Here is a 24,949-nt window from a genome sequence, read left to right as displayed (position 1 = left end):
ACATTTTCACTTAGACTCAGACATTACGTTCAGCTTGTGCTTCGTTCACTGACGAATGGATTAAAGGACGATTTTCTCTGAGATTCATCTTGTGGAAAGGTATCCTCTAATTTCCAGGAGAACAGCAGGGAGGCTATTTCATTAAGAACGCTGGATGTTTTATCAGTAGCCCAGCATGGACCAACCAGCTGCCCACCGAAGTCCCAGCAGAACATCAAGACCTAAAAATACTGCTACCGCTGGTGCATGATGTAAGAGCATGTTTTCCATTCGGTGTCATGGAGTGCAACACTAATGTGAGGGCTTCTCAACTAAAACACAACAAGTGAGTCAAAACAGGCGCCCAGCACAAAAATAATGACTGAAACCGGTCACACACACTGGAGGCGCGACCATGGCAGCATGAAGACATCATTACTGCATGTTTAGGCTCTGGTGAGCTTGATTTTAACCGAGGGCTAACTAATGAATTCATGTGAGTTTTGGGGACATATTTAAATCTGTTAGTTACACAGAAGATGTTAAAAGCAAAAATAAATAGGCTTTACTGAACAGACTACTCGAAAATGATGTTATTTGTGGTTGACTGTTGCCATGGAGAGGGAATTTTATGGAGTCAAATATCTGTCTTTTGAAGAGAGAAAACTGAAATTACTTCAAAAATGGGGTAATATGACCTATGAATAAGAGATGGGGGTCTTAGTGAACTTTTCAGTCAGGAAAGTTCAGCCTCAGCAGAATGAAACAAGGAAATATGAGACAGATCTTCCTCATGTTGACCTTCAGCTTCTTCTTGGCACGATCCACAGCTTGACAACTTGTCAGTGCAGGTTATCTTTACCTCATCTATATCTCATCTTTTTTATTGATTTACAATTCACGGACCATGATACCGCAATGAATATTTTGTCTATTCTTGCATGTGTGTGTGTGTGTGTGTGTGTGTGTGTGTGTGTGTGTGTGTGTGTGTGTGTGTGTGTGTGTGTGTGTGTGAGCTCTATTTTCCGGGGTCTCGGCAGGAAATTTCAATTCTGCTTCATTGAGAGCTGAGAGACACCTCACGTTTCCTCTTCCTGCTTCTTTTGTATTTTTCTTTTATTCACTCTTTTGATATACTTTGCATTGTCCTGTTAGAATGCACCATGTGTGTTCAAAACATACAGGTGTAGCTTTTTGAAGAAAGAAGCCTGAAAACATAAAACACTCTTAATGTGCTGACCTAGTTCTACTCTATTGTCCAGTAAAGAAAAAAAAAAACCCTTTAGCATTGCATTAATTTGCCCACTTTGTGAACGCGGTGGCAAAGGCCATGTCTGTGCATGTGTTGGAACGGCACAAGCATGTGATGTGTTCATATATCTTTGCCATTATGGCACAAAGTATAGCAAAAGAGTGAATGACACAAAAAAAGAAAAGAGGCCATGCAGCAGAGCACAGAGAGTCCAATTAGCTCCAGAGAAGAAAGAGAGAGAGAGAGAGAGAGAGAGAGAGAGAGAGAGAGAGAGAGAGAGAGAGAGAGAGAGAGAGAGAGAAAGAGAGATCTGTGGACCCTATTAGTGCCAAGCTCTGACAGCTGTTCCCTGGAAAGAAGCACTGTGATGTGGATGGAACTGGTGGTCAAAGGAGTTTAATGCTGGTCATGCAGGGTTCATATTTAAACACACTCCCTCACTGCAGGCCTACAAGGATTTTACAAGTGATACTCTCAAATGTGGCCCCCATTAGCTCTGAACGGAGGCAAATGAAAACACGCACAGAACACTGTGATCTCACTTCTCAGCTTCTTGTTCTGCAGTTTTCCGAAATACATTTCTCAGTATTACACTTCATTGTTCTGTACAGCTCATCCCAGCGTGTGGCCCCCTACTGCCTCCTACTGCAGCATGGAAAGGAAGCACTTCACTTATCTGAGAGAAAGAGCGGGGCTAATTAAATCAGTGGATTGCAGAGGGTCTTTGTCGAGATGGGCAGATAAGAGCAGCTTCTTTAGAAAGTGCATAACGTAATTATCTTTTCCACATGGTACTGTGAGGCATTCAAGCTCCGCATCTGCTGAAGTGCAACTGTTAGCTCGGCTCCTGCTGCTGGGCACACAAAAGGCCGACGCGTGTCGCCCCCTCCACCCTGCGCACGAGCCGTCCTCCATCACCTCACCCAGCGGGCAGTGACAGTAGGGCACGTGTTTGTTCACACCTCACACCCAAATGGCTACACAGACGGAGATACCCAAAGGGTGAAGGGGTCGAAGAGTTCAACAAGGTTTTATTCCTGACGCAAGCTGAGCTTTTGCTCGACTTTGAACGAAAACGCATCATGTTACTGAATACGACTGACAAAATAAAATCGGATAGGATTGGATTCTGCGTAATTTTCCTCGATCCTCAGTGCCTTGCCATGCCTCACTACTCTCACTACTGGCTGTGGTGTGTGTGTGTGTGTGTGTGTGTGTGTGTAGTTGAGGGTGTGTGTTAGTACATACGGAGGGTGGGCGGGATTGGTTTTCACTGTTTTCATTTGTATTGTTTTTAACTGTTGTAAAGCACTTTGTGTTGCATTTTAATATGTATGAAAAGTGCTATATAAATAAAATTTGATTTGATTTGATGTAAGATCAAACTTTCAACGTGGATTACACGCAGAGAGCAGCTGCACCTTAACGCTGTTTAACATTTGATCAGACACATATACAGTTAATCTTTGCAATATGCTTCAAATGTGCCAGTGTCTCAGGAGAAATGTTTTTTACTCTATATTCAAAATTTAGACAGAAAGTGACCATATGGTTGGAGTTTGCTGAAGTGTGACTTCGCACCTCAACACCGTGGCGCATGGAGACACTTGGGGACGCGTCAAAGCGCAATTTGGCACCGGCTGCCCGTGCCCGGATAAAAAGGCTTGGAGGTTCCTGCGCTCAGTCACACACCCTCTGAGGACTTAACGCAGGACAGACCATTACAATCGACCATGGGGACTGTCGCTACCAACAGTGGATTAACTTCTGTTTTGACTGGAGCCAATGCTACTCCGCAGTCCGGCGCTTTGTGGAGGCCATGGACTGGAACTGGGGACAGGACTACCGCAAACAATGTGAGTTTGGATGAGTTGAAGACTTTAAGGTTTTTAAATTCAAACGTGCATCATGATTAATGGACAGAAAGCCTAACAAGATCGCTTGGTTTTAACTTTCAGGCCCTTTCTCTTCATGGAGACCTTTCAGCGGCGAAGCACCCCAAAATTCCTCAGTTCATTCACCCTGTGAAGTAAGTAGAGTTCTGCTCAGTCAGTGACCTTTCGTTCTTATGTGGGCTGTTTCTTTGTGAGTATATCTAAGTGTTTTTTGTTTTCTTTTTAAAGGTTGTTCTGGCCGAAATCGAGATGCTTCGATTATCTGTACCAGGACGCAGAAATGCTGCTGCGCAACTATCCGGTCCAAGCGACCATCTGCTTTTACCAAGACTCCAGCAGTGATGAAGACAGCGATGACGAAGAAGAAGAGATGGAAAAGGAGCTGAATTAAATGTGGCTCTATGAAGCCCCTGAGGACGCGTTGCTCCCTAATGTGCTAATATATTTCGTTTAACTTATTTCCTGTAAATATATGTAAATAGACCTTTTTCATTTCTATACTATACAAGAATGTAAATGCTTAAGTTATTCCTTTAACATTTCTACCTCTTTTGTATTTTGCTGAAAACTGCAATAAAATACATTACATGAATGTCGTTGTCTGGGGCTTAATCATTGATCTGAGTAGTGTTTTCTGTAATTGGTGACAGACTTGAACAGTCGAATTAAAATCCCTTATTGCAGAAAGTACTAGTGGGGTTTTACTGTCTGGGTTTAATTGGTTCATAGAAGTTGTAGCAGATTTAGGGATTTCTTAAACTATCCATTCAGTTCATTTGGCACATTCGCCTGCTTTGAACTGCTCTTTTCCCAGGGAGAAGTGCAAAGTGATAAACGCGCCATTTCCTGCGCCTGAAGTGCGTAAACTGCGTGACACGTGGAAGGTGTCAGTCAAGAGAGCGGAAAGATCTGCATGAGATAGTCAAAGAGAAACGGTTCTACACCTCCAGTGAAACGACCCGTGTAGACAAAAATCACTATATCTCTCCTCCACCCACAGGATGGAGCATGGATGAATGAACGGATGAATGGTTCACTCTGACTTTCACAAAAACAAACCAGCATTAGACATTAAATCAACAATCAGGGCTGAGTTAACACATAATAGAACCCAGGGTAGTGCTGGGCCTCTATTCACTCCTTGTTCCTCCTCCTCTCTGCCCAATGTGTCTGTACACCATCACCTCAGTAAGTGTGCTGAACAGACTGCACATGACAGCTTTAGCCCTCTCCCCTAGAGATCCAATCAACCACCAGCATGACATCAGTGTCCTAAAGTAGTGAATAACATATATATTGGAAAATGCACCATCGAAGGGCAATATCACCTAAAAGAAAAAGAAAAGGGTCTTAAAACTGATTTAGAGCCTGTCTATTAATGCAGGAGCTCATCAAGCGTTTCAGCTGATACTGTGCTGAAGTCATGCATATTAAAGAACTGGAGAACTCACTCATAGATAAATCAATAAACACTGAACAGTGTAACCCAATGAATCAGGGATCAGGGGCAGCTGTCTGATGGTTTTCTACACAGCTCAGCTAGTAATTCATGTAGAACATACTGACATACAGTACAGCTGGATTTAAACTTGACTTGACTGGTTGCATGTTACAGATGAGCGCCCTGATTCCAAAGTTTCTGTTTACTGCATCGGAGCATGTTGCTTGAATATGATGTTATAATAAAATGCATCCATAAAACTGCAAGACTTGTCATCTAATACTCAGTCTGTGCTCAGGAAAAATATGTTATGCTTGCTGTTCAGGCTTTTCTTTCTTTCTTGCAATTTATTGTTTAAACACATTTTGCATATCTGACCTAATGGCTTGAACTCCTCAACTCACCCCGGCACCAGCCTTTCAAGCCTTTCTGTGGGAACCCTTGGGATCATCTTTAGGTGTTTTGCGGGGTGCAAAGTTTACACACCTTCTTAATGTGAAACACGGCGGCCTCTGAGTGCACCAGGGGTGCTGCACTGCCACTGAACAAGTGACCTCCGCTGGAAAGACTGTAATCTAATTACAAGAAAGATCTTTATAATAACTTAACAAACTTATCTCTGCTCACATTTTACTCTTCACACTCACACTGATATGAAGAGTTCAGTAAGTAAAGCTGAAACATTTAGCCAGTATCAAGACTGTAGAGGTGTAAAGCAAAAACAACAAAAAAGTTATACTGCATGTTTAATGTTGTTTTCTAATCATATTCAGGCCTGATGTTAAGAGCTGTGATGAAGCGATGACGCTCTGATAACCTCTTGGCCTGGCTGAGACTTTCCCAGGGCTGGGTGTCAGAGCCGGAGGTTTTCAGAGTGTCGCTTACTTGGGTGTGAAATCCGCTCACCTCCAGAGTTAAATATAAAACCAGGGACTGATGCCCTGTCTGATGAACTTCTAACCTTTACTGCACACACTTTAGGTCAGCTGATGCACATATTTCTCAGTGGGTTAATCTACATATGCATAAATTACCCTCATGTTGTGCTTTAGGGGGGTGGTAGGAACTTTACACTGAAGAAAATATCATAAAGTCAGATGACTGGCTGCAGTTTCAGGGACATAAATGTGTTTGTGTATGCCTGTGCAACAGAGTGTTTTTGACCTTTCAGAATCAGCTTTATTGCCAAGTACGTGTGCACAGACAAGGAATTTGACTCCGGCTTTAAGTTGCTCTCAGTGTTACACACAGTTCCAATAGAGACAGATACAACTAAGAACAAAGACAATAAAGCTGAGCAAAGACAGATAAAATTAGCATAAAACTATTATATACATGCAAATAGGTGAAAAAATAGATGTATATGTAAATATAATATAAAAAACAACAATGACCAACTACATACAATGTCTAAAAAACATGTCAAGAGTTTCTGTAAACAATATAACTAATGCAAAGAAATAAATACTGAATAGCTGTACAAGAAGTGGTGGTTATGAGTATATGCATGTATACATGTCTGTTTACAGTATATACAGTCTACAGGATTTATATTGACAATGACAGCTGATATGTACATGTTGAAAACAATGTGTGTTTTAATTTATATTTTGCACATAACTAGATGTCTTTGCATGCTGCCCTGTACCAACATAACTTGTGAACTTTGGTGAACTTTGCACAGTTTCATCTTTTCAGACACAGACTGGCCTTTCCCAGGAGCTGGTGTGAATCTGGGTGTGAGGATTGTGCACCTGAGGGGGGTCAACAGTGCTCAGGCCCACGTTTGACCTCTGTGGTCAAATGTGTCACAACTGCCAAGCACCGTCTCTTTGCCCCCTATTAGTCTCACACAAGCCTGTCACATAACTTATAGACAGTCTTTAAAATAAAATATAAGGAGATGGATGGCAGCTTTCCCCAGGTCCAGTCTGTTTACTAAAATCTGCCTTTGCAGGTCATAATCATATCCTTTAAAAGACACTTCTTTTTAAGCATAAATGAGATCTTAAGTCAGTGCTACTTATTCTTTATAATACACTTGTTTTGTCACTGAGGATGCTGCATTTTGTGATTTCTAACTTTGTGATGAAAAGTTCATTTGGAGAGTGCCGGCGTGCCACTGTGAACTCTGACTGAGCCTTTGGTGTGATCACAGACACCAAAAGAGGTGACGAAGTGTGACCCAGGAGAGCTGGGACTGAACCGAATGCACCAGCTTCCCACAGTCACACCTCCGCCTGGCACTGGGGACGGAGGGCTCAGAGCTGCACCAAGTTGGAGGAGTTTTGACAGAGGGCAGTTTATTTATGTTTGTATACACATCATTGCTGGTGTGTTTTCACAAGGTAGTTCAGCTGTAAGCCAAAGGGGGGCACTGCGCTTCTGCTGATGTGCAAGTTTGTGCTGAAGAAGTGCATGCATGGAGACAGGAAGTGCTGCTTTGTCTATACCTTCCCTCTCTTTTTTAAGCTTTGATGGAGTATTTTCCAGTTGTGCACATGTGGGAAAAAAAATTCAAAGCAGTGATGGATAAAAATGGAACAGTAAGTACTGCTCCTCTCCATGTTTGACTTTAATGATGTTTACTATGATGCCATGAAGATTGTTTTGTGTGCAGGCATTAGACTGATGTAAAGTAGCAGTGACATATGACACAGCGTTAGAGTGAGTCTGGGATGAACAGCTGTCTGAAACATCCCACCTGTGAGGTGGTGTTTGCAGTGTGTGGGCCAATGTCACCTGTTACCACCCTTACATTCAGAGTGTGTAAGAACAAGCTGATGCAACTTTAGTTTTTCTTATCTTCCTCTCAGTTAAAAACTGTTGAATGAAGACGGGGCCCATGTCCATGTGAGGCCTTTATCTTTAGTTAAAGCTACACAGCACAATGAGTGCATTTAACCAACAGATGGGGCAAGATAGCCAAAAGTGAGATTTCAACCAGCTTGGGTCCAGTGATGTAATATTGCAGTGCTGCCACATGGGGGCGGCCTTGCACTTGTACAGTAACCTGTAATCATCATTGATAGGATGTAGACAAACTCCACTTTTATGAAAGATCATAGGGTTTTGGAGGGCTCGTATGTGACTTTTAAAGAAAACAAATATAACAAGAAATGTAATATTAGAATATTAAAGATTAGAAGATTTATGTCCTTTTTTTAATGCAATGATTGTGGATCGATCTGCAATATTTTGCATTTCGCTGCTACAGAAAAAGCAGTCAAGATTTTTCCAGAGGAACTGATTTAAAAACTGCCTTAAGTGTGACTTTTTAGCTGGCAGATCTCAACTCACAATGGACTTTAATTAGAAATTTAGATCCTTGGGTACAAAATAAAATAAAGCTAAAAAGAAAGTAGTATTTATTTATTTAAAATGTATTTAAAATGTAACCTTTTTATTTATCCAAAATCCATAAGCTATAAAAGAGAAACTATTTTCTCTTTAGGTTATTATTCTATATTGTAACATTATCTATGTGCTACCTTATATTTATTTTACACTTTATTCTTGAGTGATTTTTCTATTGTTATTTATTTCTGTTTCAGATGTTTGTGAATGTATGCAGTTTGCACAGCACTGTCCATAATGCAGCAACTGTCATTCATGCATCCTGACAATATGATGCACAAAAACATGTGATTAAGTAGCAACAAGTCTGAGCAGCAGACCTGCAATAATGAGACGAGTAACAAGAAGCGTAAATCTGCCAGTGGAGTGAACGCCTTTACATGCATTTCTCTGCTGAGCGAGTGAAAGCACACAGTTGCTCTGACTCCTCTCTGCACATAAACATTCTGGCTCACGCCGCTGTCTAAGAGATATAGCTGTTGTGCTTTTCTGCACCTTGTTATCTCCCCCTCCACTTAAATAGTTAGTTTGGTCTCCTCTCTCTGAGATGTGTGCAGTGGAGATAATTACAATTTCAGCAACGTTTGCCAGGTGATTACCTCATAATCCCCTATTTCATTTGATAAGTCACGCATTGATTTAACTCAGAGTTGGACCTAATGGAGTATCTTTTCCACCGCCACAGTGATTTGTATGCTGGGGCGAAAGGACAACGGTGGATTGGAGGCAGAAAAACAGCGGCTCGCCATCCGTGTTCACTCAGTCGCTGGTGAAAGATGAGCAACGAGAAGGCAGGTTTAATCACACCAACCTGAATGCAAACAGTAAATCACTGCAATGGCTGATACAGTAACGCGTGGTGGTGGTTAAAATAGTCCCTCTCACATAAAAGCTCCCTGTTTCTTTTTCATTTTCTCTCTTCTCGCAGGCGGGGAGGGGGATGGAGTGATGAAAATGGTGGATGAGAGATAAGAAGAGTGAAGGGAAGAGCGACCTGCTTGGTATTCACCTGTCTCTCTGGATCAATAAAGGTAATTTGGGCTGATTCCTCCCTGTAGGCCTCTTAGCAGACAGACGGGGAGAGGGGTCAGCCACTGCTGAGCTGCGGGGAGCTGGAATAACTTAGAAACACACTCTGCAAATTACTGCCCCTGTTTGAGAATCTCTCATTCAGCTATTCCTCTGCCCCGACAAGAGCTCCAATGTGACGCAGAGACCTCACACAAGTGTGACTGGAGGTAAGAAAGGGTGACTGCCCCGCCATCTTCAGACCTCTACATGTTTAGATATACGGCATATACCCATGTCTGCTGGCTAATTTAAATTCTGTGGCTGCCTTTTCACTTTCTGGCCCTCGCTTTTTGCAGTTTGGCCTGAATTTTCCCCCAAAACAGTCAACTTTCTCTATTACCCGAACATTAACCCCGAGCCGAAAAGAGATGTAAACCAAAAGTTTCGTCATGACTATCGGTTTTCACTTTCTGGGCTTTGTTGCTTTTTTAAAAAGCTGTGATGCCTACCAAACAGTTCGAAGAGGGGTTGTGATACCCATGAAGAAGACGGTTCTGGAGGTGGGAGCCGGGCATTGAGATTCGCAGGTCAGGCCTCATAAATTACCATGGAGACAGGGGTGTCCGGCCGAATGAGAAATAAGTCTTGCAACACACACACATTCAGCAACCCTGATGCAAGACCATGGCATAAGATTTGATTTTCCTTTTCACCCTTTTAGATTTGATTAAATCTCCTGCTCCCATTCGGCTGCGGTTACACTTCACTGTAAACCTTTTGATGATCGCACTTTTTCTTGCATTTTCTTCTCCCCTCTTCTTCTTTTTTCACATTCCCGATCCCAACCCCGGCCTTTGGGTCTCTCGGGGGTGCAGCCGGTCTCATCGGTTGGTTATAAGCATGGAGGATGCCGTCCGTCATGTGGGGTCACCAGTCTGAGAGGAATGCTGCATGTCAGAGATGTCAAGGGTGAAAGGGGGGGGTCCCAAGGGAGGCAAAACCCACAAAGACTAAACCCCACCTCCAGCCAATTGCTGCTGCATGTCCTGCTTGTGTAGTGCGCTCCATCGAAGGTACACAGGTGTGCGCCGCACCTGCACGTATGCACACATGGTGCATTTTCTCTCTGGTCTATATTCACGTGCAGCTCAGTGTTGTGACCTCGTGTTGGAGTGCTCACATGTTTCCAACGCACTCATACGCTCCTGCATGCTCTCCTCTCTTCCATGCTTATGCTGAGGAACAGAGGTGCAGCAGGTTATTGGTACAGGCTGCGTCGGAGCCCGTCTCTCTTCAGTTTTGGAACTGGAAAACTTTGCTCACAGCGATGCTCTGTGCTCCGGTTTGGCCTTTAATGCAAGGCATCAAACATTAAAGTGAAAGGAAATGTCAAGCAGGGAAACACCAAGCTAATGACCCTGATGACATTCAGGCCACTTTTCTGATGTTCGATTAGAAAAATAGCGAAGAAGTCTGAAGGTTCTGGAGGCTGTTGGTCACTGGAAATGCTGGCACTGATAATACATAATACATGCATTTTCACAAATTATGTGTTATAAGCCAATGTGAGCTAGTTTCTAAGGTCAGGGTCAAGTTTTTAGCTTTCCTGTGTTTGCATCAGGCTTCACAATTTCAGCATTGTTGTATCTTGTAAACACGATAAAGCAGAAACTGATAAATAAGCTTGCAGACTAGCCACATAGAACACCCTTTAGGATCAAACCCTTCAGGATTTGTAAACTGGTTTTAAAACACGATGTGAAAGCTGAAACTGACAGTGTGCTTTACGAGTCTTTTCCTGAGAGCAAGCCTGCAGTAAGAATCCCACTAAAACATCAAGTGTCTTGCAGAAATGTGATTAATAGTCTACTTTTGCTTTCCACATCCTACTATCAAACTTCAATTATCTTTCAACATCATTAATTGTTTCTTGAAGAAGCACATATTGATAGTCCAACATGTGCAGAACTGTTTGAGGCCGACTTAGCTGACAAGTCATTTCCATTCTAGTACCCTGACCTAATCACCATATCTTATTATCATTCACATGAAAACACTAATTACAAAGGCAGGGTGAACCTGATTTATGCTAATGGAAACGTGAATATGCGACGGATGCATTAATCTAGAGTATAGGACCCTGCGCTGGTGTTAACTGTGATTAGCATGTGATTACCATAGCATGGGTTATATCTACTGGAAGCCCGGCTTCTGATGGGCTCGTGAAAATCTCTCCACTCACTGGCAGGGAATGAGACTGTGACTCTTCACGGCATGAGGAAATAATGTTAATAATACAAAATGAACAGTTTTGATTGTTTTCCTCTAAACAAAAATATCTAATTAGCGGTGCAGCAATTTTAACACTTTCTGTTTTAGGATGAGTGCGGCTGCTAAAACGTGAGGGCGTTGAAACTGAGGTGCTTCTGATGACGAGGACAGGAAAAACAAGAGTGAGAGTTCCAAAGAAGGGTGTTAAAGGGTTAGTTCATCCAGTTCACATGGGCTTTATTTGGCCAGGCTTCCATTTATCTATTTCTGCCTCCACCTCAGTACAATAGAGGTGAACAGAATCTTACTCAGAATATTGAAAAGTAACTTCGGTTCATTTGCAGCATCTCATTTCGGAGACATTGCTCCCGATTACCGTGGATAATCCACAGTAATCACTATCAGCATAGGGACTATTTCTTTGGTGGAAAGTAGTTCCAATGAAGGCAACTCAGAGATCTTAGACACAAATATCTCAAAACCTCATCACATAAAGCCAAAACCCCCCTGCAAGGCACAGCATTTTGGGTGAATTGAGCCTTTTAAATGATGAGGCTGGCAAAATTATTGACAACAAATCCAATAAAGAGTCCATTACCAACAATGTGTCAGTCTGTCTCTCAGTACTTTCTGACTTCCTGACCCGGCCTGTGGCTTTCAGCCCAGATCTCATTCCTTCCTACTGAAGACATAAAACTTAAATTTTTGAAAGAAGCTCAGGAGTTTCCTAAAACAGCAGGGTCATTTTTAGCAAACCTTGCCCAAACAAGAGTAAATAGTGCATTTGTGAGGGACTCTTTTCAGCTGTGGATTAATTCACATTTGGTGCTCTGGTGAATATTTATGGCAGCAGGACAGTGTGGAGGGATTGACTCAGAAACTAAAGAGCCTGTTCATTGTTGTTCTTTTCAGGGGATTTGTCTACTATAAGGAAAATATTGAATATCACAGGACTGATCCTTTAAATGCTCTGCAGTGATTTTATTTTGACTTATAACTGAGATGAATGGTGGCACTTAAAACCAGATATAAAGCCACAAGATTAAACAGAAAGCAACGTTTTCAGCACTTCACAGCATGTCACTGTGCAATTTCAGCACAGTGACATGCTGACATGCACATGTGATCATATACTGCATTAAAAGTAAGACCAAATGTTTGTCATTCAGAGACCAGACACGCGGATGTGTTGAGCGCGGCACTTCCTTTTGCACGGTGCAGGTGTCTCCCAGTGGCAGTCCCCTGCACCATCTGTTCCCCAGGCCGGACCACCTCCATGTGGCTTCCATCGGACAGGAGGATGCGTTTGTTTTGGGAGACACGAGAGCACAAAGAGAGGGGGCCCATCCCTCTATCCCCAGCTTTGATCCCTCCTTTGAGAGGACCCAGGCGTGGCCCTCTCCCACCGTCCCCCCGGCTTGTGCCTGCCTGGATGGCTGGTCTGACGGCTAAGACTGGGGGCGAGCCCGGCGCTTTGCACATGGCACTCCAGCAGAATGAGCCTATTGACGAGGCAACAGATTGGCTTTGAGTGTACCTGATGGTTATCCCCCACTTCCCCCGGCTGGTCCCCCTTCTCACTCTCTCTCACTTGTCTCTTTCAAAGAAAGACAATCCCTGCATCTCCATCTTTCTAATCAAACTGCCAATGTGTAGTGGGTTTAAGAGAGTGGCAGAAGCCATTGTTGGGTAATCTGTACCAAAAAAGAGAGGTGATGTCCTCTTCTTAGTCAGGATTAGGCTCGGTTTTTTCTCCATTAGCCCTCTTTTGCTAATGCGTTTGGCTTCAGTAGCAGCTTGGCAGAGATAGAACAACTCTGTGACAGGTACAAAACCAGCCAGCACGCTGAGTAAAAGTGTGTGAGAGTGCATGTGCCTGTGAGAAGTTTGCATTAGGGTGGATTCGTCATTAGCCGGGCAAAGGGTCATCTGGCTTTAATAGGTGTACTCAGGTGTTGGTTCTGATGTCTGCAGCAATGGTGTTGTTTGCTGTTGGGAATCAGATCCTGGCTCTCCCCTTCCCCCTCTGCCCTCCCTCTGCCCTGCTCTGGTCTCTCTGCACCCCAGCTAATACCAGGCTCATTACGCTGCTATCGATCGGCCCTCGCTTCACACCAAAGGGCAAAGAAGTCCTCTCCTCCCTTTCTCTCTTTTGTCATTCTTTTCCCCTCTTATAGCCTTTTATAATCTGCTCTCTTTTCTCCGTGCCCTTTCTTCCCCACCGACTTCCTACAGACTGCAGTTTTCCTGGCAATCATGTTTCTGTCTGAAGAGATGAACATTTCAAGAAACTAAGAGTGCATAGGTGACAGCAACAGCACAGTCAGCACTGAATGATTATGAAGAAATATCTGCACTGAAATAACTACAAACAGACACTTTGTGTAAGACTCTTTGTTTTTTGTGTTGTTTAGCTCATCCTGTGAATGTGCAGCAATGTATAGAAGATGATTTTAGACCGATCCAAGAAGAACACTGAAAGACTTTCAATGCACCCCCCTCCGTCACTCAGCCCCCTCCCCTGCTGTCCAGCCCCCTTCTGTCTCCAAGCCGTCATGCTTCTTTTTCTCATTTTTTTTCTTTATCTTGTGAGAGATTTGGTGTCTTGTAAAATAACACCCAATTTATTATACAAATCTCTGTGGAAGTATGCAGCCTTGTGTGGGCTGAAGTGTAAACACTGCGAGGTGGCTTTGAACACAAGGCGGGTCTCAAATTACACTTTCTGCAGGGGAGTGCGCAGGGGTCGCATCCGACAACACACATGCACTCAGATGCATGTGTGTTGCCTTCGCACACATGCTCGGGGTAAAAGGCAGAAATCTGGTCTGTCATTAGCAGCATTTTTGGGGTCATTGCTCATGGGGTTCTAGTTGGTCGCAACATATTTTTTCAAACCATGCCCTTAAGATCCTGGATTTCCACTTACAAAGAGACGGAAAGACTCGTGCAACAAGTTCATGCTGATGTAGGAGCAGAATGCTAACAAATCCTAATTTTGAATTCTGTTTAGCAGTATCAACAAAACTTTTTTTGGCTGCATACCTTGCATACTCAAGCAATATCTGCACACCTAAGCTTTGAAAAAAACAAAGCGTTGTGACTAAGCAGAGAAATAGAGGCAAATATTTCATTGCAACTACAACGGAGATTAGTGAAAATAATTATTACAGCAATACAACCTTAAAAGACACATTTTAAGCCTCATCACAATGTCCTGATGACCAGAATCCCAAATATTTTCTAGGCTCTTAACATATTGATCGGCATCCATCTGTAAGGATTCTTCCTTTGTTTCACACATTTTTGATTAGAAGCTTTCTGAAAAATGGACCATATGTTGAAATAAAAGAAAAAGTCCTCAACTATAACAAAATTACACTTAAAACAATCTTTTCATTTTATTGAAGAAAAACAGTATATCCAGGCCAAATTCGACTTCAAATAGCCACCTTTGCACACTCTCTTACTATTTTCTGCTTCAGCCTGAATAAAAGAGCTTCTTTCAGTTTTGTGAAGTGTCTCTGCAGCATGCAACAAAGGCCTCCCCTTTCTGTTGACAGAATTTATTTGCATTTCTTCAGCTACAGTAACTCAGCGAGGGGTTTTCTGTCCTCTGACCTCACAGCTCACAAGCTGCATCGCCTGTTCAACCATAATTGCTTGCATACCATATTACACCATACCTCTTGACTTTGCATTTGCATCCCCTGGCACACAGGTTGCATATATCCCTCAATGACTTCACCCAGTCTTACAGTAGAGTTTTATAATAGAGGACTGTTCAGTGCGGTATTACAGAGGTGATGCTGGGTCTCCTGTTGTTACCCAGGTTGGCTACCTCTGACCCCCCGCTACCTCTACGTCTTTATTTCACGGCTGACAGAAAGACTGCCAGAGCTCCTCCAGCTCGGGTGATTTATGACCAGCAGCTGCTCTTGCAGCCCATGACCCACACAGCTGGGTGTCAGATGTGGTCTCCCTGTAAGCAGAAACTTATCTGGCAACCCAACATCAGTCGAAGGCTGGACAGAAAGAGGGGGTCGGGGTAAAGAGGAGAGAAGACCAAGTGGGAGAAAGATGGAGTGGCAGATCATGGAAAAAAAGAAGGAATGAGAGGGAGCAGATGAGAGCACAAGTTAGCAAGACAGAGAGCTGAAGCAAACAGATGAAACCGCACAGAATGAGCTAAAGCTTGACAGGTATGAAGGAGGCATCCAATCCTGACACAGAATAAAGTGCGACATGTGGTTCGAGACCATTGATTTGAATGCACCGGCTAAGCTCTGCATTGATTTCTGCTGGTGTGGGGAAAGCAAAATGTTTGTATTATTTCATAAGCCAATTAGCTGCAAGGAGACTCCTCTCCCTGCGTGCCTATTGACCCACAGTCTGTGGCTGCAGTTTTATTGTCTGGGGGGGCGCTCTATAAAAGATCAATAACAGGCGAGTGATTGGATTATGGGGTAATCAATGCATTGTACTAATATATCACGAGTGATTACAGAGCACTGGCTAATAGGAGGCCTTAGAGAGCTGGTGGACAGGAGAAAAGCGTGCGTCTTAAATGAAGTGTCGTGCGGATGAAATTATGCATGTGTACGTACGTGGCGTGTGCAGGTGCATTTCACATGTGTACACATCACTGGGTGTGTATGTGTGTGTGTGCGTGCACATGAGTGCGGGGGGTAGTGTCGGGGTAGATGATGGGTTGATTTTCTTGATTCTTCAAACAGCTGAAGAATAGTACTACCAGATGGTGCGTGATAGCTTGCTTAGAAGAGGCCATCATCAGATTCCTGCTGTAACGCAGTGACAGGGCTCCGCTCTGACGCTGGGTTCGCTGCAGCAGCATGTGTGGAGCCTGCGAGAATAATGGCTGTGAAGAATACGCAGCTCACAACCTCAGCAATCTTATTTCTTAATGGTGTTTTTATGTGTTTGTCACATTGTCAGAATGAGCAGTGTGTGATAAATGCTGCTTTTAGGGCACTGCTTTTTGCGTGATGGATATATAAACGATTTCCTCTCAATATTTGTGGGGGAGAATTGCCACCAGATGTTTCGCAACACCAGCAGTTCGGATGATTGTGCTCCTGATGTTCATGATCATCAAGTTTTCTATGAGTGAAAGATGAAAAACAACAAAACTCAATTGTGTTTTTTTTTTTTTCTTGTGCACTATGAATCATAGCTTCAAATACTTGAAATGTGGATATTTCTTTTTTAAATACAATTTTGCTGCAAGCCTGTGAATACAGTCTATCTCCAAATCATCAACTCTGACACTGTTTCCAGTTTATTTTAGCGGAAGAAATAGGATGATTTTGTCGACGCATAAAGCAACACTTGATTTGTCAGTTTTTCCAAAATTTCCATAAAGGACCAACAGCAAAAAGCAGCCAGCTGGATAAGTTGTCCATTGTCTGCTCGCCTGAGAGGAGAAACGTGACTGGCAGGCTAATCTTGTTAGACACTTAGTGCCAGAATGCCAGAAAGTAATGATGTAATGATAATGATGATCCTTTTCACAACTAATTATCTGTGTTTATCAACACGTGTAGGGCCATTTACTATAATTGAGTGAGTGACGGCCACCAATCTCTTTTCTGCCTTTCCTTATTTCTTGCATTTAAAAGCTCACTGATGTCAATATTGTGATGTTGATACACGCTCATGGTGTGTAAGGAGTTTTCTATTCTTTGTCCACCATTTTTCTCCATCAGGAGAGAGAAAGTCAAATGAATGAGATGTGGTTTAAGGCCTTAAATCCTTCTGAAGGTGTCTCTGTTTGGTTTCTGCTTAGCTGCTTTGTCCCGAGTCTCCTGCTCAAATACGAGGCAGAGGCATCATCTGGTCCTGGAGACTCGCACAGGGGAGCTTTGGTAAAGTTCCTGTTTGCTCAAGAGTTTAGGAGGCTTTTATGTGACAAATTGTAAAAGAGCTATTACAGGACATAACGAGGAGAGATATTTTTAAACAGGGAAGGAAAGAAAAAGTGGACGCCACGTTTGGCTGAAGCGGTTTAAGTAAAACTCATTTACGATTTAAAATGTATTTGTATGATTTGTATTAGTTTATTAGTTATTTATTTAGCTAGTTATGTGTTTGTTCCCCTCCCAAAAAATATGCTTATTTATTTCTGCAGTGTGCAGTTTTCAGTTTGATTCTCAAATTTCTTGCTCTGTTTTGAATGTTGTATTTTGAATTGAATTGTTATATTTTAATTTAATATCATGATTTAGTGATACAGTGTGCAGACCTGTCTCCTTTGTGCCCTGCGCTGATAGATTTTTTTGTGTTGCTCATATATAAGACAAACACAGTCTACAAGTTTTCCGCGGATGATCTTGTAGATTCGAAACGTTGCCTCTGAAAGAGAATTAAGCTGCTTATTTGGAGCCAAACAGATCTTTCTCCTCTATGCCCAACACCATAACACTGACACAGGACATTAAATGCACCGTGTGACATCAGACATGTCTAAGTTATCTGTATCTATATGTTAAACCCTCGTCTTCTTTCACATGACATGCACAGCCAGGAGCTTTGATGCCTGTTTCTCGCTGCTGTCAGCTTCCTGGCTGTTTAAGTGTCCGTTTAAAAGCTGCTCCGTCCCAGAGGGCTTGTCTTTTACCCGTCAGCCCTGTAGAAAGCGCTAATCACCGCACAAAGCTGAGGGAGAGCGCCATGCGCTTGTTAGCCCTCGTCCCAATCTTCTGCCATGTCCCCCTTTGACATCCACACGGGCACTTAATTCCTCCCTATTATGTTCTTATGTTTCTATAGCTTCCTAATGAGACAAGAAAGGGGAGTATCAGGTTGTGTCCATTGATGCGACGGGCCCGGCGTGTGTTGAATGCGTGTGAATGCATGTGCCGATGCTCCGAGCCATCTGCCCATCACGGGAACATGCCGTGTAATAACAGAATCATGACCGTGGAGATCAGGGCCCCGGCAGGGAGCCTTGTATTCATGGAGCTTTAAAGGCAGCCATCCAACACTGATCAGACACGCCCAGCTCGTACCCCCCTCCCCGCTTCTTTATGTGCACCCCAAACCCTCACGTACCCCCTGATTGCATCCTCCCAGCGGCATGGGCCTCAGACTCCATGTTGCCAGGGGTGACGTGGCCGCCAGGGTCAGAGGTGCTTGTTGGAGGTGAGCTTCAGACAGCGGGCCCATCTGATAGGACCATCTGGACGAGTGACCTGACATAATTAGTTATTAATTCTCCTCAAGGGGGGAACAGAGAGGAGGTGGTTACACACGGCTACTGCTCGTACTGACTGCGACTGTTAGCGCCAGGACCACAGATGTAACTTGTACTGTTGGAGAGAAATGATGAAGCTAAATCGGCTTTAAACATAAAATGTGCTTTTTAGTAAACTTGCATGCTGTGGGATCTGCAGGTCTGTGTCAGCTGAGTTGTTTGTCGAGGTAGCGCGCTCGGCCTCGCACATAAGCGGCCAAACTTATAACAACATGGCATCACAGCGAGGCAGCTGTAATTGAGTTTAAAGCAGAAAATGGCTCATTCCGCAGAAGACAGCAGGCTCTGGTGTCAGTGTTGCACAGCAAAGAAGAGAAAAGGCACCTTTCCAGTCAACGCTTTCAGTGGTAATCATAAGGGAACATTTTTTCACCAGCAGAATCATAAAGCAGAGCAGAATTCAGCGCAGTCATAGTTTGCTTCATGTCGAAAAAGGCCTGCTTCGCTCTCTTGCTTTTGTTTGATTGCATACTGGAGAAGCCTTGGCCAAAATATCTGAGCATTTCTATTTGTGTGCTAGCTAAAGAGCGTTCTGATTTTGATTTGGGTTTTGCAAATACTTTCTCTACTGGCCATCATTTCTTGTTGGCAAATCCATGGGAAGCTGGAAGTTCAGTCCCTTTCTGAAGCGGTTTTCAAGAGGCATTTTGGAACATTAGGAAATGACGGAGCGAAGTAGAAACAGACGAGGAAAGTGGATACAAAGCAAATTGCAGCAGGACACAAAACAATTTGTGAAATACACTGGACAGAAATTGATTGATGATATATAATAACATAAGACCATAATAGATTTTTCCTTCATGCTGAAGTCATCAGATCATCTGGATTATTGGTGTAACACAGATAATTATCACCAGCATGTTTACAGTAACTTGGATTTGATCAACGTTCAGCTTCGAAAATCCATCTGGTGTTCAGCTCTTTGTGAGGAGTGTGTAATGTGAATATCAAGGACTATAGCGGTACAGTGTCAGCACCGACCCCTCCTGCTGCTCTGCTCCACCACCGCCGCCGCTGCCGCCGCTGCTGCTGCAGGGGAATCTCCTCATTGGCATGCAGGCAGTGACTTGGAGCTGTGGAGCACCGGCACCCTCTCTCAAGGGACTCGCTCCTCGCTCTTTCCTTTCTCCTTCTTTCTCCTCGTCTGTCTCCTGCGCTCTCCCTCTTGCCCCCCTCACGCAGCTGTCACAATATCTGCTCGCTACGAGTGCTGGAGGGGATCGTAGGAGTGGAAGAGCCCGGCTGATGTGCCACTTTAGAAGCAGAAGATTTCAAAACAGAACGGTTGAAAGGCCTCTCATGAGGAGGTGTTGAATCAATCTTAAGATTTGTGGACGATCTGTAGTGTGCATGCAGCATGGCTGCCAATGCTCGAGGGGATTATTCTTGCATCTCCACAGGAAATCATTTGATTAAGACATGTTTCCAGCGACTTATTACCCTTACATATCTCCCTAATGAAACCATTTAAGACAATATAATGAATCACGTGAAATCCAGAATGACAGTATCAGAATTCGCTGTGATCCCATGTTGGCAGAACGCTGAGGTGTTTACAGTAAGACGGGCCAAGTTGCAAACAAACAAACACAAGTCCCTGGCACAAGATGGGGAGCGTTTCGCAGAGATGTTGGAAGGAACAATGGCAGACGAGGGAGAGAGAGGAGACATGGATCCTGTGCGGCTCTGGATTTGGCAGGAGTGAAAGCAGTGAGAAGAGCGCTGATACCAGCCAGACTCAAGCTGTGGGCAAATCAAGCGTGAAATCAGGAACAAAGGGATTCACAGGATTGGAGGGCATTAGATTCACACCGTCTGAGCCTTGGTGGGGTGTGTGTGTGTGTGTGTGTGTGTGTGTGTGTGTGTGTGTGTGTGTGTGTGTGTGTGTGTGTGTGTGTGTGTGTGTGTGTGTGTGTGTGTGTGTGTGTGTATGTATGAGAGAGAGGGAGACAGAGCTTAGGATATTGTACTTGTAGTCTTTTTTAATAGCCTTACTGCTGAGGGATTAGTGAGTTTTAAATGAAGGTGGTTTTGTTGCCCTTTTGTAAAAATTTTCATGCTCTTGGTATGATTTAAAAACAAAATTCATCCTTTTGGAGGAGGCAACATCCCAACAAAATCACTTAAAAACAACTGCAATTCAAGGGCTTTGTAGTTTTAATACTTTCAGGAGTGTCCTGACAACCCTGAATGCTGCAGATTCATCTGGTCCAAGCCTTTTGCATAATTTTCTAACATCTAAAATCAATCATCATACTTGGGAGACATAGCGTTTATCTTTTCCTGAAACATCCACTGCAGTAGAACTGTTGTTTTGTCATATATTTGGGAGAGATCTCGATTGTAAGAAGTAAATTACACCAATCAAAATATCAAAACTAGTAACTTTAGTTGGTTAATTAGATAACAGAAAACAGGTAATAATGAATGCTTGAAAGAACAAAACTCAGTTTGAGTGTGAGATTATAAACCCTGACATCATTGTTTTCTGCTTAAAATAGACTTTGTGTTTATAATATTACTTAGAGGATAAGTCCAGTCATTATTATTATTGTCAACACATCCATGAAAAGACCAAAACCAACAATGAAGTGATCCCACTAACAAGTGTTCGCAGCCAAAGCCTGATAGAACTTTTTCCTCTGTGCTTATTTAATGTTGTCCTAAACACACCAATGAGCTGCTGCGCTGGGTGACGTGTTCCTTACGATGAATCTTGGCCCTGCTTTTATTTTAATCCAGAATACACCCTCCTGCTGCCGTAAATACGCTCTGCACCAAATGTGCAGCTGAAAATACTCCCCAACAAATGTGCTATTTGCATCGGCTCCAGTGGCGTTACTGAACTACAATGCTCAGCTGTTTAAGAATATTATCGAGCCCCTTTTAAAGATAAAAATAAGCATTAATGGCCTGTTTTTAAAGATTTCTGTAGGCAGACAAGCTGAGTGAGTCAGAAAGTATCACCTTTTCATGGGATTTGTTAAACTTTTGCAGAAATTGTTTATTCAAACTGGTGAAAATTTGAATAGAGAGTAATCAAATACCGACAATAAAGACATAATATTATGTATCAAAGCGCATTGCTGATTTTTACACTGTCGGTAATTAGCAGTTTATTTTCTAATCAGCATTCCCAACTCTGGTGCCGTGACACAAGGAGAAACCTTATTTCCTCTCCGCTTTGCAGAACGGCCTCAGTCTCCTGGCTCAGCCAATCAGATCGACCGGTTGACCTCAATATCCTGGTCCACCCGATCAGAACATCTAAATGTGTGCTGGTGCAATGAGCTCTGCTGCAGAGGTGTCACTAAATGCTCTGGTTCAATGATTTTCCCAGGTCCTGCGCTGTTTCGCCCTTGGCTCACTCTCATTTGCAGGTGACTCACCAGCAGACGTGCAGGATTTTATTGCTGCACAGTCGAACGGTTGCATGGTTTCGCACTGTGCAGCTGCCTTTCGAGGCAAGATATCTAGAAGATAAGAGCAATTTCCAAGATGAAAAAAAAAAAAAGTTTCAGGAATTAAACAATTATAAGATATCCGTTAGCACTCAAAGAGGTCATAAAGTACACAAAACATGTTGAAGCGTTTTCCCCTGCGCTGGTCTGAAGCTGCTTCAGAAGGATGGCTCTTCACTGAGCGCCAGGTTGAATTATGGAGGCACTAGTGGGGGAACACTTTAATTGTTGTATGAATATGCAATTGTGCCTCAAATCCTGGGCCTGAAATCAATCAAGTAGACGTTCAGGGGCTATTCTGAGCCGCACCACCTGCACCCTCATATTATGGTCGTTTGCAGGTTAGGATCCATTTCTCCCTCACTGCAGTTGTGAAACCCTGCTATCAGGCTCCCGTGGTTCTATAGTTTACCTCCATGTGGAGCCAACTGCATGACACAGCCAGCTTCTTCATCTCCTCTAACTGCTAATGCCTTATGGTGTAAACAAAGCTGATTCACTCATGCTTTCTATTTGCAGTAGCATCGTAGTTAAATTAACTGCAAATGCTTTTATTTTGTAGCAGTGTGGTTCATTATCAGGGGTTCCTGCGAGTAAGGAAATCATTATCATGTAGCACATCTGTTCTTGCAATGACATCATAAGAGCCTTTGCTTTACTCCTCATTAATTTTATTCTCACCCCAACATCTGCAGTAAACTTCGAAGACATTTAAAGATGCCTCAGTTGTAGTCTGAGAAAGGCTTCTCCTGTTGGCAGTGATAGAATTTACAGTTTTGAACTACTTGTATATTTCAATTTTATGATACTTTCTGCTTGTACTTCAGCACATTTCATGAGGAAATATTGTACTAATACAGTAATATATTTACTCCACTATATTTGTCTGACAGCTATAGGTACCACTACATTTTCCACAACCTGGCAACCCAAACAATTATCTAATTCTTGGCTTAGCTGATCTGTAATAGCATTTGTAAATTATTTATTTATCATTGATAAAACCATCAATTACTAAGCTTTTATAAAGGTTGGAACCAATTTAGCGGACAAAACATATCCTCACCTTATAAAGTATAGCAGTATGTAAGGTAGTTTAAATTAGCTCCACCTTGACCAGCTACATGTTATTTAATCGATAATCATATAATAATATAACTTTATGAAGTAATGAATAATGAGGAGGCTACTTTTATTTTACACACTTAATGTATATCTTACAGATACCTATGTACTTTACTGAAGTAACATTTTCAGTGCAGGACTTTTACTGTAATGTGGTTGTTTTATATTGTGGTGTTGCTACTTTTACTTAAGTAAAGGATCTGAGTGCTCCCTCCAGCTCTGCTTCTCTTTCTGTTTTCTCAAAGTCTGTGATAAAACTGTTCATTTTCCTCTTTGAGGCTCTATAATCGCTTGTTTCTTTCTATGGGAATGAGGTGGGGCAGAGAGGATGTTGGGTGGAGGGGTAAGGAGAGTGGGGAGGTGTATGCAAGTGTGTAAAGTCTGGGCAAAAGGCCCAGTGTTAGACCGCATTTGTAGCCGACTCTACATGTGAAAGCCTTCAGGGCACATCAGGCAAAGGCCCCAGTGTTTAGACGAAAAAAAAAAAGGTCTCTTATTATTGAAATATCTCAGCAATAAACACACACTCCCTCACACACACACACCCTTCCTAAACGTCAGTGATGTCAACAGCAGAACAGTGTAGTAGTTCTACCTCCTGGAATGACAGCAGCAGTGATATCTGGCAGACCATCACATGGTCATGTCAGCGGTGACTGATGGGAGCTCTGCATCCAGGCCCAGACTGAGTCCAGGTCCCTCTCAGCTCAGACAGCCATGCAGGCAAGCCAGCTCTCCAGCTACATGTGAATAACTTGCATAAATTAAAATACATGGCAGAGAAATTGCCTCTGAGCAGAGGTCAGTGCGGCTAAACGCGCAAGTTCAACTGCTCCAAACAGCAGAAACGTGCCGCTGCAAGCGTATTTAAAACGTGACAGCTCGGTAGTCATACTAGCAATTTGCTGTTGTAATGACTCGTATGAGGTCTTTGTACTAGATGTTTGTCATAATGTCCTCATTCAATTCGCTTGTAGGGCACACCTAAAAGAGTAAAAAAAAAAAGTGAGGCTTTTGATTTCAGCAATTTTAGCTGTTGTCAAAAAATCCCATGAGAAGACCGACAATGAATTCATCAACAACTAAAGTCCGTATGTAAAGCCTGATGATTGTCTGTGCAACAGAGATTTTTTGTTGTCCAACGACTGTTTAAGATTTACCTTATCTTCATGTTATTTGTTTTTCATAGGATTTTCTTGACAATATGAAAAAAAATAAAGTATGACACCAGACCTGTCTTGTAAGGTTTCAGGCGCATTTTTTTTAAAAAAACCTTAATATTATATATATCTATAGTTATATCTAAGTTTATATTTTTTGAAAACTAGCTGAGTATCTTGTGATCTTGTGTGAGATGATCCAAATGTTTGGCATTACACAGAGATGAAAACTAACCAATTAACTTAGTATCTATGTGTATATGCTTATCTATATTTATATCTATATTTGTACATCTCAAAATGCCTTGTACAAAGCCGTCTTGATTGCTCTCAATGCATGCAGCTACGCAAATCTACAATATGTTTTCCTGAGGCAGCAACATTATGTCGGTGTATTAATTCAAAGCAGCTTTGACAGATAACAGCTATACAACAATAATCACCAGAGACAAAAGTTATTTGTTTGCAACTGTATTCAGATTTAAGAGACTTTTTAAAACCAATTAATAAATAATCTTGTCACTTCTTGTCCAAAAGTTCATTGTGTGATGATATTTACATCATAAATTAAATAAGAAACAAAAGACATTGGACATATTTTTAGATAAGTTTCTATCAATTATTTTAACCCTTTTGGCTGTCGACAATAAAACAAAGACAGAAACGAATGGTTTTCTTTGAGAACAGCTGCGTGTGCAGCAGGATTTAAGGTTTTAAAAGC

At 42.6% G+C, this 24,949-nt stretch overlaps 2 protein-coding genes across 2 annotated transcripts in view; both read left to right on the top strand.

The window, feature by feature from the left end:
- LOC139347511 (mitotic deacetylase-associated SANT domain protein-like) overlaps positions 1-23,786 on the top strand; it is a 340,723-nt gene extending 316,937 nt beyond the window's left edge. The window contains exon 14 of the transcript XR_011603338.1: positions 23,775-23,786. The gene's annotated coding sequence lies outside the window, so the exon portion shown is untranslated. The remainder of the gene's footprint in view (positions 1-23,774) is intronic.
- On the top strand, positions 2,965-3,517 carry LOC139348038 (protein ripply2-like). The gene is made up of 3 exons (XM_070987987.1): positions 2,965-3,087; positions 3,190-3,260; positions 3,355-3,517. Exons 1-3 carry the CDS (start codon positions 2,965-2,967, stop codon positions 3,515-3,517), a joined length of 357 nt encoding a protein of 118 aa, XP_070844088.1.
- Positions 23,787-24,949: the final 1,163 nt, after the last annotated feature.

Source organism: Chaetodon trifascialis, chromosome 19, assembly GCF_039877785.1.
Source record: "Chaetodon trifascialis isolate fChaTrf1 chromosome 19, fChaTrf1.hap1, whole genome shotgun sequence".
NCBI classification, from domain to species: Eukaryota; Metazoa; Chordata; class Actinopteri; order Chaetodontiformes; family Chaetodontidae; genus Chaetodon; species Chaetodon trifascialis.
This window is presented reverse-complemented; position numbering and strand designations above follow the sequence as displayed.

Excerpts from the sequence above, each read along its gene's own strand:
- LOC139348038 (XM_070987987.1), top strand. The coding sequence starts at position 2,965 with ATGGGGACTGTCGCTACCAACAGTGGATTAACTTCTGTTTTGACTGGA. Across the intron at positions 3,088-3,189 it reads ACAGGACTACCGCAAACAAT|GCCCTTTCTCTTCATGGAGA; the intron begins GTGAGTTTGGAT and ends TTTAACTTTCAG. Across the intron at positions 3,261-3,354 it reads CAGTTCATTCACCCTGTGAA|GTTGTTCTGGCCGAAATCGA; the intron begins GTAAGTAGAGTT and ends TTCTTTTTAAAG.